Below are 17,205 nucleotides of genomic sequence, written 5' to 3'. Positions count from 1 at the left end.
CACAAAATTCATTACGGACGGACGGAAGGACGGACGGACGGACGGACGGACAACCCGAAAACATAATGCCTCCGGCACCACTTCGTGGCGGAGGCATAAAAAGAAAAAAAAGAAAGGAAAACTGATTGCAAAGTGCAAGCCATTAATGTATTCCTGTACACACTGATGAATTTAGTGAACATAATCATATCCTGCAGAATCAGAATTTCTCACGGCATTGTGATTTACAATTGTTGAGAAGTCAGCAAAGTTACATGGATAATGGAGATTGAATTAATATCTTGTCTGACCTTCTATCTAAATACTTTGACGGGAAATCAGGAAGTTAGAGTAATCACACGATTTAGTTGCATGGACATCATTTGTCTTGCCCAGAAACACACACACATGCAAGCATACACACAAACACACAAATCTGAGATTATGTAGACAATTTTTGTAGCACTTCCTCACGTCTCCAATACACTGAAAAACTATCACTTGTGCCATGAACAGGGCTGCAAAAATTTCCACATCAAAATCAGGTAGAGTCAAAAGAAATATTGGGAAGACACTTATGTATTACATGCATCTTACCCATTGAAGACAGACTGATTTTCATAAAACACTCATTTCCCATTAACCCCAGCTGAAGAATACTCAGGACTAGTCTTCAACACGTTAACTAGACAAAAAGAATTCCCAAATCAGGGAGACTTTGATATTTTCTTGTCATGTCATGAAAGGTAGCCTCCTGCAGAACCACAGAGACTTGGCTGGTCTGCATTAACCTGTTGAAGGCTAGTCCTGGGTATACTCAGGCAGGTGTCTATGGGAAATGCGTGTTGTAGCAAAATCAGCCCATCCTCAATAGGTTAATTTGTGTCTTACAATAAATGTCAGTGAACTCTACCACGACTAGATTAGCTAAAAGACTCAACATATCAATCAACATCAGTTTACTCTTGTTGAATTCCCGCAGCATCCAGTCAAATTTACAACAAGGAAAAGTAGAAATTACGCGGTGCGTAAAATATGTCCCCGCCGGAAGTAGCATTTAGTAGCAAAATGTACAATATAGGTAAAAAGATCAAGGTCAAAAGTGAAAGAAGTCAAGGGTCAAAATTCTATGTAGAAGTTTTGAAGCCCTCACCTAGTGCCATCACATAAAGCAAACGGAATCGAAATCGGGTTAGAAATGACGAAGGAGTAGCATTTTGTAGCAAAATGTACAATACAGGTCAAAAATCAAGGTCAAAGGTCAAAGAAGTCAAAGGTCAAAATTCTGTGTAGAAGTTTTGAAGCCCTCACCTAGTGCCATCACTTAAAGCAAACGGAATCGAAATCGGGTTACAAATGGCGAAGGAGTAGCATTTGGTAGCAAAAAAGTACAATATAGGTAAAAAATCAAGGTCAAAGGTCAAAGAAGTCAAAGGTCAAAATTCCGTGTAGAAGTTTTGAAGCCCTCACCTAGTGCCATCACATGAAGCAAACGGAATTGAAATCGGGTTACAAATGGCGAAGGAGTAGCATTTTGTAGCAAAAAAGTACAATATAGGTCAAAAATCAAGGTCAAAGGTCAAAGAAGTCAAAGGTCAAAATTCTGTGTAGAAGTTTTGAAGCCCTCACCTAGTGCCATCATATAAAGCAAACGGAATCGAAATCGGGTTACAAATGGCGAAGGAGTAGCATTTTGAAGCAAAATGTACAATATAGGTCAAAGGTCAAGGTCAAAGGTCACAACTGAAATTCTGTATAGAAGTTTCAAAGCTCCTATGTAGTGCTATCATATAAAGCAAACAGAATCAAAATCGGGTTAGAAATGGCGAAGGAGTAGCATTTTGAACATTATGATCACACACGGATGCACGGACACACGGACGCACGGACGGACACACGGACGGACACACGGACACACACACGTACGGAGCCCGTTTCATAGTCCCCTGCTCGAACTCGTTCGGCGGGGACAATAAACTGTTGAGTTGGATATCAATATCAATACCCAATTTTGCACACAAGACATACATACACACAGTGATATGATACATCAATCAACAAGACATTGTTATGTGCTGCTTATTGTTACATGTCTCTTTAAAACCTTTTCTTCAAGATTTCTAATTTTAATAAGGAATATATCATCTGTGAGCCTGAAAGAGGTATCAATGGTAAATAACTTACAGGGGAGGCCTGAAGCCAGGGGGGCAGGAACACGCCCCTGTACGAGGATCACAGGTTCCCCCGTTCTCACACTGGCATGTAAGAAGACATCCCGGTCCATAGGTGTTGGCAGGGCAAGGATCTGTACATGTTGGACCTGTCATATGCATCATGAGAATTGGGGAGTAAAGAAACGCATAGAGGCATTAAGTGCCAATTTGCAGTGTTTCATAGATTAAAGTATACACGTTTGTGGAAGCAGCATCAGTAAACTCTACATCTAACGTTGCTATGGTGGCATTTCAACTATTCACCCTATAGTTTAATAGTAGTTTTGTGTAATCTTCCCATTAAATTATACCAAATTGAAGTCTCTTGAACATGTACTTTAGGTTTGTCATGAAATACTCCAAGAAGCTAAACACTTCCATTAAATGAAGTTGCTAAGCGTGAAAAAGTTTATAGATATAGTGCATGAGGAGACAGATTCATAAGGAAATGTTTAAATGGTAATCTGCAGAAGAGAAGGATTTCTGTGGTATTTGACTGATTACAATACAAATGCAAATTAGGGAAGAATGAGAAATAGAGGGAAAAACTAAAGAAGAATTCAAAGAGTGTTAACCCTTTCTGTGCCTTAGACTGAGACAGTGAGTACAATGCTATGAGGTTTTTTGTACCTATTGACACTTACAGCACACACAGGGTTAATTAAAGTAAGCAGTATGGGAATACTGCTATCAACTCAGCCATACCACACAGATCAAATAGATTTACACACCACATTTTGATGGTCTACTGCTTCAGACCCAAATTATACTTTACCATTTCTACAAACATGATTCACAATCAAGCCTGAGTGTACCACTGGATGAACCCGTCCACACAAGACACTCAGAGTAACAGTGACATGGGACTGTTGGCAGGTTGACATACACAGGCCAATATTGCAGGGAAAATTTAGTGGCCATTAATTGCAGGTGGCCATTCTACACACAGATATCTACCATTACATGACAGATTTGACTCATTCTGCTGTTTCACTCACAGCCAAAGCATCACTATTGTGCTCTGAAATTACATGTCTGATGGCATCCTTCTATTAGAGTCAGAAGTCATGATTTTCTTCTGTTCTATCCAAATATAGCAGTCTGGCTGTGAATTCATTTTTCATCCTCACTTGATGACAACTTCACAATCAAACGAGGGTACAAAGGAAGCAGTTTTATTATGTCTCCAGCGACAGTCATGTCTACCCTCCAGGCCATTACTGTCTGCATGTGGGATACAATGGCTCACTCCTATACTGTTTGCTTGATGTCTGTGGCCCCATGGAGGGCATCCTTACATAAGGTAATCCAATTCAATGATGAGTAATATGCAGAGGCTACTGAGAGCACCATTCCCATACCACAGAATGCATTATGTGCACATTCATTTTCTACAGCCTTGTACATAGTCCATTAGTCAGGGATGTATTCTGTCTGATAACCTTTAATCGAATGGCCCATTAATTTTCTCGTCGTTAATACTATGAAGCACTTACTTCAAACACAACGCCATCATCACTGAAGTGATGTAATTGTTCATGGAAATCTGATGAAATATACTAACATGGTGTACATTTGTTAATTAAGTAGGATATAGGGACCTTGCTGGTTCATTTCACATATTTTCTGCCCATACCAATGTATGTATTCAGCAAAGATAAACCTAAAAACCACAAAAAAATACCAATGCACATTTCTCAATAGACTGTAGATAGAAATAGGGCTAGACAGAAAGACATACTGTAAAACATGATATATTCGCGGCACGAAATTTTCGCGAATTGGAGCCGACAGCCTTTTTCACGGCATGAAAGTTTCGCGAATTGCCACTGGCGTTCCATGCATATAGTGTAGACAAGAAATTTCGCATGCATTTTAATTTCGTGAATCTTGGCGCTCGCGAAATTCGCAAAATTAAAATGCACGCGAACATTCCTCATTTTACAGTAACTAGAGAGACAGATAGCTTGACAACAAAACAAATGTATATCCAAAAATATAATTTGGAGGAAAAAATTAGGGTGATATCTCTGTTGGAGGTAGTGAAATAACTCTATTACCCAGGTAATCATTATCTTCAAGGTATTATGTGAAAAACATGACTTTAAGGAAAAAAAAAACAGATTTAGGAAATTGTAAGAGGAAATATGTTTGCTTTGACACTCGACAAAGCCTGCATCGTATCTTAACTTCCGAGGGAAAAAAAAAAGTTTGCAGTGAAGTGTCGCCGTAAAGAGGAAGGACGGAAGATACTGCTTCCCAGCCACTCGTCACTTTCACTATGATCCCACTGCTTTGAATGTCAACAAATTAATGCTTGACTTACTTAGAAGATGCAAAACTCTACACACACACAAAAAAAGGACTGAACCTATGCAAAAGTAAAGATTTTGAAAGGAAGCTTCTCTGCCAAAGTATTTCTTCAGCATATGGCTTACATCATAAGAATCAAGTACCAGTAGTTAAAGAGGATGGTTCCGTACCGGGTGAAATGGAGGGGGGGGGGGGAGGATATAGGGGAGAGAAGAAACTAGCAGGATAGAGACTGTAAGATCAAAATACAAAGTTTGCTATACAACTACACTTGTCAAAATTTGCATATTTCCCCTGTTTCATTTCAAGGCTTGCATACAGCACGTACATAAATTTTGAAAGAGGGGCCTTTAGGCCTCTGGTGCATGTATACCCATTCATAGCAGCGAACAACAAACCAATCAAAATATTTAACATCCTGAGTTGACAAGCTAAAATGGGTCACAAGAACTTGATAGTCTGACAAACTTTTGTTGCAAATATAATCATGAAGCCAAGGGTAAAACCACGTGATAAATCTGTTGGTTAACATGCAAGAAAGCTATTGCTTTCGATGATTAATTGCTATCCCAGTGTAAAATAGGGCAAATACACAGTACACGCAGACACATGTCTTGAAACAATCAAGGCAATGTACACAAAAAGATAAGATTAACAATGACATGATACACGCATATTATTGCAAATGTCATCCATCATATCAGAGAACGTGTAATAGTTTTGGTTCACGCATCAGTCTACTTATCATTTTTTCACACCCCTTCTGCCTCTGAGGAAAACAACAACAAATAAAAAGCCTTTTCACAACCTGCCCTTTCTTTCAAATCTGAGTGATGTTGTACAAAAAGTTTTAATTGAAATTAAGTACAAACAATGAACATAACTTGGCCATTAAGTTTTCAGCAATTAACATATGTAAGTTATACATCACTTTCCTTCATACAGAAAACTGAAATTTTTGCATGCACCTTACTTTGGCAAATTTTGCAAGAGCAAAGATTGGCAAAATTGATATGCACATGAAAGTTCTTGTCTACACTAAATGCATTGAATGCAAGTGGCAATTCACAAAAATTTCATGCTGTGAAAAAGAATGTCGGCTCCAATTTGCAAAAATTTCTTGCTTTACTGTACTTGATCTCCCAATTGCATTCACTAGATAGAACACAGATCTTAGAACCTTTTATTTTGGAACTGTTCATGCAGTATTATGCTGGCAGATATTGGACGGTGCCTGCAATTACAAGTACTGCTGGCACCAAGAACTAAACTCAGTACAGTCAAGAGTTAATTGTTGAATTAGTCAGACTGAGAAGCAAACCGCGAGAGAAAGCTAACAAAGTACTATCAACATTGGGTCACACCATGTCAGTGTTTAATATCTGCCTGCCTCCTTGTTCCCGCTAGCTTGTGGTAAAATGTTTGACCTCAATTCTGCCCATACATACCTGAGAATCCAGCCGTGCAGGCACAGCTCCCTGTGACTGGGTCACACGCTGCTCCATGAGAACATGTACAGTTCTGGAGACAGTTGCTACCCCATTTCTGGGAAGGACAATCTGAGGGAAGAAAAACAAACACACAAACAAATGAACAACAATAATGACAGTAGATATCTTAAAATTCGAAAATATTCAAAAACCCAATCTGACCGAATGATGAATTGCAGTAATACTGGCCCACAATAGTACTAAGCGGGAGTACAGATAAGATCAGATGAAATCAGATAAATCACAGAAAATCACATGAAAACAGATAAACTGGCATCCTTTATCGCAGTGTTATCTGTGGTGTGCGCTATAATCAAGGATAATAAAGATCATAGACAGAGAATGCACCTCAACCCAGGGTTCATCCATGCTCACCCCACCACAAGGACCTACATTTGGTCCACTATGGCTTTGATCTTGGAACTAGGCTACATCAGGAGGTTGTTTCTATAAAACCTGGCCCTTACTCAAATTCAAGAAAACAAAGTTGGCATACTTTGTACATGTATATGGCACGGTGTAATTCAATATCTCTTGACAGAGTTATTAGAGCATGGAGCACAAATACCTGAACTGTTTCCACATTCATACATTGTGATTTTCAAATAATAACATTCTGTTAAAGCATGAAATCCCCTAGAAGACAAGATAAATCTACCAAATCTGTATGAAGTTAATATATTCTGTTAAAAATTCCCAAAGATCAACCTTGAAAATCTACAACTGCCCATGTGACACAAAAGAGAATTTCCACCTTTGTCTGGACCACAAGATGAGAAAAGTGATATGATTCTCACAGTAACATCCTTAACTGATTCATCTCATGAGAACCGATTATGTGCTGGGGTCTACAAACATCAAACCTGTGTTCAAGTAAACAGTAGACAAATTAAGACCTGGTGCTGGAATACCCATTACTTTGTACATGACACCTATTGCAAGCATTATTTAGAGTATCAAAAGTTTATAGGAAGGTTAAAATCATTAAACAGGCTCTTACAAACTTGAAACATGAGACAAAATCATTGAAGACTACCTTCTATTATTGATATGCACAACTTATATGAAACTGCTAGTAGAAAATCATCTGGCCCTGTCACAAATATTAAGATGAGTATGTGAAATGCCACTTTTTAAGTTTTATCGACACTTGGCATGATGCCTTTTTTTTTTTTTTGCATCATATTTTCTACTGCATGTTTGATATAACAATTAAAAAAAAAAAAACTATTACTGTACGTATCCTTTAGAGCTAGCTTACCGTCTCTTTATCAATTCCTGACATAATTCCTTCAACAAGGATATCATTGATAGGTGGTGGTGTTGAGTGCAATATTTCAAAACCTGTGACCTTTCATATTTCATATCCCAACAAACAACTGTTACACCATAGTCTAAGTGCCTGCTTTACACGTCATCACATCTTACTGGCTACAGTTCTCCCTCCACTTTGTGTTATGAGTCGTAATATTCTGATCATTAATTCTACAGTGTATATTCAACAAGTTTCAAAGCCTAAAGAAGTATACAATTGAAACTGAACATTGGCAATCATTATCATGCTCACTGCACCATGAATTTTGCACACTGAACAATAAACATGGTTAACAAATAGTCGCCATATCATACCCTTCACTGAGTATGGCCCACCGTTTGAAGCAGAATAACAAACAGATGTTAAGGTAGTCATTACTTGAGTGAAATGTCAGTGCTAAATTTACCTTCACTGATTCATTTGTCCATACCCCCCCCCCCCCCCATCACTACATTCTAGTCCAGTCCATGATGATGTGATCTCTACCCAGGTCAGTTATAATTTGTATGCAGTCACTCCATCGGCCACTCTTACTTCCCCTGCACCTCATTCGAGTCAAATTCTAAGACTGAGCCATGACATTAAGTTGAAGTCTAACCAGTATACATAAGGAAAATAAAAACAAATAGAATACCACTACAACAAATAATATTGTATGCAATTATGTGCAAAAATTTACTGTTTGTTACAACAAATTGAATACTATGATGTCTGCAGTTCGGTACTTTTACTGCTCAGGGTCCTTGCTATCAAAAAGAGAGATTTTTTAGAGGTCTGAAGTTGATGTAAATCTAAAAATGATCATTGTCTTGACCACACAGTGAAGGAGACAGCTGATGCAATCTAAGAAAATCCCACAATGCCACAGAGAGATTACCAGTACACGATTATTGATAAATATCTTTTTCAGAGAAGAAATTGTTAAGACACAAAATGGTTTCGCTAACCCTATTAGTACCAAAAAGTCAACAAGCCACTGACAATGTATGCAACCATGTAATCAGGGCAGGACTAATAGCGAACTGTGTCAACAAGTAATGGGACTTCTGACAAGTAGTCCCACATACACTGTATGCTTTCTGTGCAACCAGGTTTTAGCTCAGACAACAGTGACAGTACTATGAAAATTCAGCAAAAAGATAAACCACGCTGGTACAACAATTTAATCCCCCCCCCCCCCTTTAAGCTCACGCAACCACTGTATGACCAACTATGTGTTAAATATGAGAAGTATACTAGCATTTGATGTGACTGCCACAAATTATGGGTATGTGGTTCACATAAATAGACAAATTTATCTCATGACACACTGCTTAATTTGGCCTCATTTTGGCTCATTACTAGAATGGCCCGAAGTAGTAAATCCGTCAACAGAGGCACTGCATGAATATGACACATGATACAGACTTGTATATCGTCACTGGGTACATTTGATTGTAGTGGCACTGGTAGGGAGCAAGGGCATGCTATATAGCAGCTTCTTTCCCAAAGGCTTGTTTAGAGTTTATAGACATCATTTCCAAACAGGAAAGACAAATTGTCCATATTTGCAACATTAGCCTTGATCACACTACTCATTAAAAAAAAATGGGACTAAAACAGTTTCACAACTAAACTTATAATCAATTTACTTGAACATTGTTTCAGCCTTTCAAAATGTGGTGCTCATACCATCACACTTATTTAAGAAATGCATACAATAAAATTTTCATTACCGTGACAAATGCAAAAATTCATTCACACAGTTCTACACTAACTCGGTAAAAGCAGCTATGTCAAAGTCTTTATAAACTAACATACTACTCAATGACATTCAATACTCTCATGAATTTCTTTCACAAACATGTCTGTTTTTGCAAGTAACCTGCTATTGCAAAAACTTAACAAATTTTTCAAAATAATGTACACCTTAAATTCAATATCACAGTTTTAAAGGTATTGAGAATGAAGTTCCAACTGAAGAATTTCCATTCCACATATAGTGAGGAAAACAAATCTGAAATTGAGTGACCTTAGATTTAGATACTTTTGTTCAATACTGATATTTCGCACGTCAAAAGTTTCTGCAAAACAATTCCCATGCCCTATTAATGACTTTTGCTTATTTCACAATTTGATGTTCAATGACCTCTATCTAAATCTCTCTCTATCTCTTTCTCTGTCTCTCTAACAGTGACATACATGTTCTGCCAAGTAAGAAGGAAGGTAGAGATACATTTGTCTATTATGGTAACACGATATTTGCTCCTTTGACAATTGCTCCGGTCTTATTTTCTCCAAGGAGTTCGGGTCTGGTTGTAATAAAGGTTTTAGGTTTAGTTTAATGCGAAGACTAGGATTACAGTTGAAGTTGTGTTTGTGGGTAGAATTTATGTTTGGCTTAGCATGCAGATATTTCCAAGGGGCAATTGTCGCAGAAGCAATGTCATGGAACTACATGTATGTATTGCAGGGTTCATAATGTGCCCCAAAAACTATGCCACAATTGGAGATTTTCAAATCAACACCGAACCAGGCAACTGCTGCAATGAGTGTGGAGCTACTGCTGCAATGCCATGGAGATTCTTTTTTTAATCAGTTCCAAACTCATCTTCTGTCTCTCCTGTCTCACTGCAACATCTTCCTTTCTCTTTCTTTGTCTTTTCCATACCATAACAACATCCTCCCGAAATGAATCCTCCTGAAACAAAGATCCTTGGTTGACAGATGCTACAAACTGAATATCAAAAAGATCCAACATGCAAAGTTTTTTTTTTTCTCTAGAAATACAGCTAAATTGTCATTTCTGTCATTCATTCTTGCTCTTTCATTCCTGCCCTTTAATTTTCATTCTACTCTTTTCTGAAAGCTTTCCTTGATAATAAACACTGCACTGATACCAAAGCATCTTAGACATTGCCATTATGAGTTAGTAATAGTATATGAAGTGTGTTTCTGCGCTCCAACATACTTGTCTCTTTAAAATACTTCACTCATCTATTGTGAATCAGGCAGGTCAAATAAACAAACATGAATTTGTTTACATCACTCCTGCATCTATTGTCCATTATAAAATTGTGTTACAAAGTTCATACCTTTTGACCCTCACTCTGATGGGGGGGGGGGGGGCATCCAACGGTGAAGTTTCACCCGCACTCCTTTCCGTAATCCCAGAACAAACTCAATTTACTTGTGAAAGTTTGCCAGGCTGGGAAACCATGACTCATATTTTCAACATTCGACCTCCAACACAAAACTCCACAACCTTCATGTCGTGATCGTGACCTCTGACCTTTCAATCCCACTGTCAAACTCCATTTCTATTGTGTGCTTTCCCACTCAAAGGAGTCTAGACGCTGGAGCGCCCTGACCAGCATGTTTCTCTACTGTCACACAATAATGTACTTACTGCTCTCACATGTTTCCCCTCTGTAGCCTGCCTCACAAGTGCAGACGTCTGGTGCCGTACAGGTCCCATGTACACAGGGATTTGTGCAGATGGCTGCCAAGAAAACAGGCACAAACACAACATTCTAATACATTGCCTCAACTTGACTTTGCTTGGAATGGTTGTTGGGGACGGCGTCAAACACAATTTATCACAAGTCGCTCGGGACACTATTTCCCGCACAGCACCTCTACTGTATATAAGACTGTATGCATGCATGTACTATTGACAATTTACACAGCAATATATCAGTGTTTATACTGAAGAAATTGAAAAGAAATAGCAATTCATGTATTGAATGTATTCACAGGATGAAGATAAGGAACAAAAACAATCACTTCAAGATAAAAATTGCAAGGAATTGCACATGTCTAATTCTACATATTGTATTTATTCCCTTGCTGTCTAACCTACGTGAAGTGTCATTTTATCATGAAAAGTGAGTTACAGCTTAACTTTACAAAGCAGCAAACTGACGCTATAATTAACACTCCGGTTTGTGTGCGACCCTTGACAGAATGAATCATAAAGTCTGATCTATACTTCTAGTGACAAATTGCACACAGAGATTGTGGAGGGCCTCAACTTATCAGGCAAAGGCATCTATTCCTGCATCATCCTTTCCTATTCAAAACGTTCAGTGACAAAAAAAGAGAATTCTGATATACTGCTTTTACTTTAGATGGTTTACAGTACCTCCTGCTTGTGTATCCACATGCAAAATGACAGCCAAACTCCATGTACATTCTTTGACTAATTGTAATCATATCAACATAGACAAATATGTGGGTATACTGTTCTTATAGCACTGATGTAGTTTCACTTTCATTGGACAATGAAATGAATGTAATGTCCTTGATTTTTTTTTTTTAAACTAACAAAAAAAAACTCACTATTATTGGAAGCATCATAAATGGTAGCTTGAATACAAGCTACGGTACTTGTGAGTACTTGTGTTACAACCGCAGATGGTGTTTTAATACACTATGATAGTCTTCAAATGTTTTCAAAGTTGATGTTATCAATAATGTGGTCTTGCTTCAGCTTTCATCTGAAGAATGAAACTTTCCACAAGATCCACTAAAGCATGGGCCACGTATTACTTACGTATACACATCCTCTCTTTCTGATGATAGCCATCACAGCACAACTTCAACTTTCGGTACCGCGTTCTCATTTCTTGCCGATAGCTGGTACGATACCGGGTTCTGACAATGACAAGTGTGAATAGGAAAACAATGAAAGTGGCCCCATGAGAAAATTACCAAAAGGTTCATGTGCAGATGTACAATTTGTACTTCATTGGCAAGTAGCCAGCCTAAACACTGATACTTCATGCATTTGTCAGCAACCTGAAACAAGATATATGTTAGCCCCCCCCCCCCCCCCCCCAATCACTCAGACTAGAGGCTAAAAATAAGGTTTTTTGATGTAGACTTTAATATGTCATGGTGTTACACTGGTAACAAAGATTCTCATTACTAAAACTGATTATATACTGGCCATGTTGCATCAGACTCGAAGGACAAGTTTGCTATTGTCAAGACCAGTCAAATCTTATCCACACTGTTATAACAGAGGTGATTTATCACAACCTGTAGGTAATAGTACAGTGATCAAGTTTTAATGATTATAATGACAATAGTGGCCACTTGTATAGCCCATAGGTCCACCTTTCGGTGCTCATGGCGCTTCAAGAAATGAAAATATAGTACTCAGTAGTAGTAGTAGTAGTAGTAGTAGTAGTAGTAGTAACAGTAGTAGTAGTAGTAGTAGAAGTAGTAGTAGATGATAATGGTAGCAGTAGTAGTAGTAGTAGTAGTGGTTGTGGCACATGAGAGAATTTCCACCTTTTTGTATGGACCACAAGATGAAAAAAATTGCATGATTCTCACTGTAGCATCCTTAACCAATCCATCTCATGAATGGCAAACTATTGTAAGCTGGAGTCCTCAAAATTCAAACTTGTGTTCACTGTAGACAGACACTGGTGCTAGAATACCCATTACCATACTACATGGTACCTACTCAAAGGATTATTAAAAGTATGAACAATTTTTCTGCAAAAGTTGAAATAATTTAACAGGTTCTTTAATACGAACTTGACAAATGAGACAGAACCACTGGAAACTACTTTCCATAACTTTAAAAAAAAAAAAAATGTGAAACTGTAGTGTATTTAATTTGTGGACTATGGGACATTCAGTTAAACATTAATTACTACACTGTACTTAACATTTTATCACTATCAATGAATACCCTCATTAATGCCCCTTTTCCACAATACCTATTGTAGTAATTAACTGTTAATCTCTGAAATCAATCTCCAGCCAAGTCCTTTGTACAAAATCTGCCATATCAAGTGAAAAAGTATTGATTGCTTTGGTTAGCAATCGATTCTAACCTGACAAGAGAAATTGTAAGTCACATTCACGATTGTCAGTGTTAGGTGACAGTAACAAAACTACACCAACAAATAAGTATTAAAGATACCTGTAACAGTAGAATAAAGGTATTTAACCGTTTATCAATGCATCAAATCCTGGGGGAATTTTGATGAATAAATATATATATCTCGTCATCATTACATAGGAACACATCACTGCATATCTTACTGGACAAATATTTGATGAAACTGATTAAATTCAATACATCTGCACAAAATCAGAGAGAAATTTACAAACATCTGTCAAATGAGGAGTTGGTCATAAATGTAAAATTGAGGTTTTTTAATATTTTGCAACTGCAACAGGCATTTTTACCGATGTTTGAACAACACAAGGATCATGTGACAGAGATTTTTAATTCTACCCTGTAAGAACCACTGATCTCTATACAGGAAGTGTCTGGATACCTCATTGCCTATGCATGCCATACAAACAAGTGAAGCCGCCCAACGCCAGCCATGTCACCGAGCACACTCTTAAATATGGAAATGTATGCATTTTCCAGCAGAGATTGTCATCAAAATCATGTGATAATGTGAGCTCAATACAACATGTATGGTGATGTGTATGGCCAGATATCCAGATACTTCCAACAGAGATCAGTGGTAAAAACACTAACAATGAATAGTAAAAATCATACTCGAATAATGCAGCATCAAACCATAAAATTCAAAATTCTGGGACTCGGTAGGTTAAAATTGCTTGAATTAAAAATAGAACTAGAAATGTCGCTTTGGCGACTGGTATGCCTCCGCCATAATGCATGATTTTCCCAATAGGTCTAGATAGTACATGTGGACAATGTGTGATTACATTTTCACAAAATTGGCAAAATATTGAAATGACAAGTTTGTCACAAATGTGTTGAATGTTCACCTTCCTTGACCTAGGTTTAATTGGATGAATAGGAGAGCATGTATCTAGGGATTTAAGGACTTTAACTTAACTTTGACCCATTCATACATTTAGGCATTGAGTAATTTTCAAGGTACAGGTGTGGAGAAAAAGTGCAATTTCTGAATTAAATAGTAAATTGTTACCATTTTCATCTGGCCCTTGACCCTAAAATTCATAAGATAATCACTTTCAGGTAGAACATGCATAATACGTACTAAGTTTCAAGATAACTTGAGCCACTTCGAGATATGGAGGAAAAAGTTAGTTCAGCACTTTCACTTGATCTTTGACCTTTTGACCTTTGAGGCAAAAAAAGAAGAAAAAAAAACTTTCCAGAGAATTTCTATTAGGTTACACATGCATACACCAAGTGTAAAAAAAAATAATAACCCTGCTGGCATTGCATAAATATGAGGGAAATAGTAAAATTTTGAAGTGTTGCACTTGACCTTTGACCCCTGACCTTTGACCCCATGAACCCTACATTCTCTAGATAATCACTTCCAGTCAGTACATGTATATACTATGTTCCATGAAGATACCTTGAACAATTTTCCAAGGCACGGAGAAAAAAAAAGAAGTTTTGATATTTTTACTTGACCTTTTGACCTTTGACCTCATGACCCAAACTTTCACCAGAGAATCTTAATTGGGTAATACATGTATATACTAAGTTTCAAGAAAATATCTTCAGGCATTCAATAGATATGGCGAAAAAAGTGAAATTTCATGCATTTGACCCTGACCTTTTGACCTTTAACCTTTGACCTCATGACGCAAACTTTCACCAGAGAATCTTAATTGGGTAATACATGTATACACTAAGTTTCAAGAAAATATCTTCAGGCATTCAATAGATATGGTGGAAATAGTGAAATTTTATGTATTTGACCTTGACCTTTTGACCTTTGACCTTGAGCATGTGCACCCAAAAGTTGATAGGCACAACTTCACCCCCTAATACACATACATGCCAAGTTTCATTAGGATACCTCAACAGGTTTTGATAGTTACCTTGTCCACAAAATTCATTACGGACGGACGGAAGGACGGACGGACGGACGGACGGACGGAAGGACAGACGGACGGACGGAAGGACGGACGGACGGACGGACGGACAACCCGAAAACATAATGCCTCCGGCACCACTTCGTGGCGGAGGCATAAAAAGAGAAACAGCATTAGTCCAGAGACATATCTTGATGGAATCTTAACCTGTCTTTGAAATACTTGGGCGGCAAGAAGTCATGCAATCTGTTTTTAAATTAAATGGGTTTCCAATCATCTGGGATTTGTACAGTATCATTAAAAAGAAAATAATGATAATAATAACTGTGGCAAGCATGAGATACCAGGATTGGAAAACAACTTTACCAGGAGCACACATTGGGACTAAGTAGTGTGATAATATGTCATTAGTTCACAAAGCACTACATGATCCCTTTAAGTCTCGAAGCACTACCCTCATGATACTCACACATACCTCTCAGCATCTGTATTCAATTGGCAGCAATAATATCTATTGTTGTCTTAAAATGTTGTGTTCTTAAATATAGCTGTGATCGTTAATGTGTCAAAATCTATCGATGTCATTATTGAGATCTCATTTTAGAGCAAACACAATTGTAAGACATTCAAAAAGAGGATTTGACTTGGTTATAAACATAATACTGTCTTTTAAAGTATGAATGAGCTTACTCATTTTTTTTTCCACAACTTGAATATCAGCATAAAAAGAAAAACATCAAAAGCAAACAAAACACAAGACAGTATATACACGTATCAAATGATATGATACGTGATTTGTGAGAGGCATCACAAACAATAATTTCTTCTCAGGATTCAATTGTGATTAAAGTTTATAGATCACATCAACAGAAACATGAAACATTTATTCATCTATGATCAAATTGAACTGCATGTAGTATAACAGCAGTCATTTGATATGCAGAGTCATAATAATTATAGCAGTGGAGAAAATTGGCAATGATGTTTAAAGCACCTTTCCTCTAAACCCATTGAAGACAATTCGCGGGTATACTCAGGCAGGTGTCTATGGGAAGCATGTGTTATAGCAAAGTGAGCTCATCCTCAACGGGTTAAGCTAGGTTAATACAGTATTCAGGCATGGATTCTGATTGTCCTGTACCTATGGGATAGGAATGAAACAGGTGGCGTAATCTCACCTTCTTCTTGTGCATTTGAACCAGTTGGTGATGTCAGTACACTTTGTGTAGTAGATCTGGTCATAGGGTTCACTGTAGGTGACCTTCACAGATTGGAAATAGCTGTAAAATTGAAAAGATTGCAACTGAATTTCAAAAACATCTTTTAACAAAATAGCACAAAAATGTGGCTTGTATTATAGTACCACTACACGTGCCTATAATCATTATATCATCAGTGATATTGATAGACTAAAAAAAAAAAAAGGAAATACAACAATTACAACAGAAATGACCTTAATGAGGTACACATGATTTTGACATGTCTTGATTTGACATTGATGGCAGAAACTTCTGCATGCTTACCAAAATCATGACCAAAATCATATACTGTGTATGATTGTACATCACAATGAGGCATCAACTGAGTGGATGCAGGGTATTTTCTTCCTTTCTATTAAATACATAATACACGTACACACACATAACTGTACTCCTTTATCCCACACATTTTTCCTGAACTGTCTACAAAATCTGAACAACCGTTTCAGCAACAAGCAGAGAGGGAGTGAATTGCTGCGACAGATAAGAAAAATGAAGAAGGGGGAGTATTAAAGGAGAGACAAAGAAAAGACATGGTTACATGTTCAGCATCTTATCTGACCTTAATCTTTTATTTTCATCACATTCTGGTGCCTCCCACACCTTCCTTCCTTCCTCTCTTACCCCTTTCCACTGAAAATAGACACTCTTCATGTCGTCACACAGTAGTTTACCCTGCCCTCTTTCAATGTTAGGCCTAAAGACAGTCGGATCAAGTTGATGAAACACTATCCGAGGCAAAGGGGAGCACATAATCCACAAAGTCACTGAGACATCACACCAAACCTAGTCCTGTAGGTGGGTTCCTTTTTTGTATGTGTTAGCCCAGTTTTCTGCCCACAAGTGACTTGTCATAA

General features: G+C 37.7%; 1 protein-coding gene across 1 annotated transcript in view; it reads right to left on the bottom strand.

Annotated features, from left to right (window-relative positions):
- LOC140238324 (uncharacterized) overlaps positions 1 to 17,205 on the bottom strand; it is a 72,730-nt gene that overhangs the window by 47,395 nt on the left and 8,130 nt on the right. Inside the window, exons 4-8 of the mRNA XM_072318258.1 lie at positions 16,268 to 16,369; positions 11,845 to 11,945; positions 10,699 to 10,791; positions 5,954 to 6,064; positions 2,164 to 2,299 (exon numbers count right to left, since the gene is read on the bottom strand). Of these exons, the coding sequence (XP_072174359.1) occupies positions 2,164 to 2,299; positions 5,954 to 6,064; positions 10,699 to 10,791; positions 11,845 to 11,945; positions 16,268 to 16,369 (543 nt within the window). The remainder of the gene's footprint in view (positions 1 to 2,163; positions 2,300 to 5,953; positions 6,065 to 10,698; positions 10,792 to 11,844; positions 11,946 to 16,267; positions 16,370 to 17,205) is intronic.

This window comes from Diadema setosum, chromosome 14, assembly GCF_964275005.1.
Source record: "Diadema setosum chromosome 14, eeDiaSeto1, whole genome shotgun sequence".
In the NCBI taxonomy this organism is placed as follows: Eukaryota; Metazoa; Echinodermata; class Echinoidea; order Diadematoida; family Diadematidae; genus Diadema; species Diadema setosum.
Note: the sequence above shows the minus strand (reverse complement) of the source record. Positions and strands in the feature narration are given on the sequence as shown.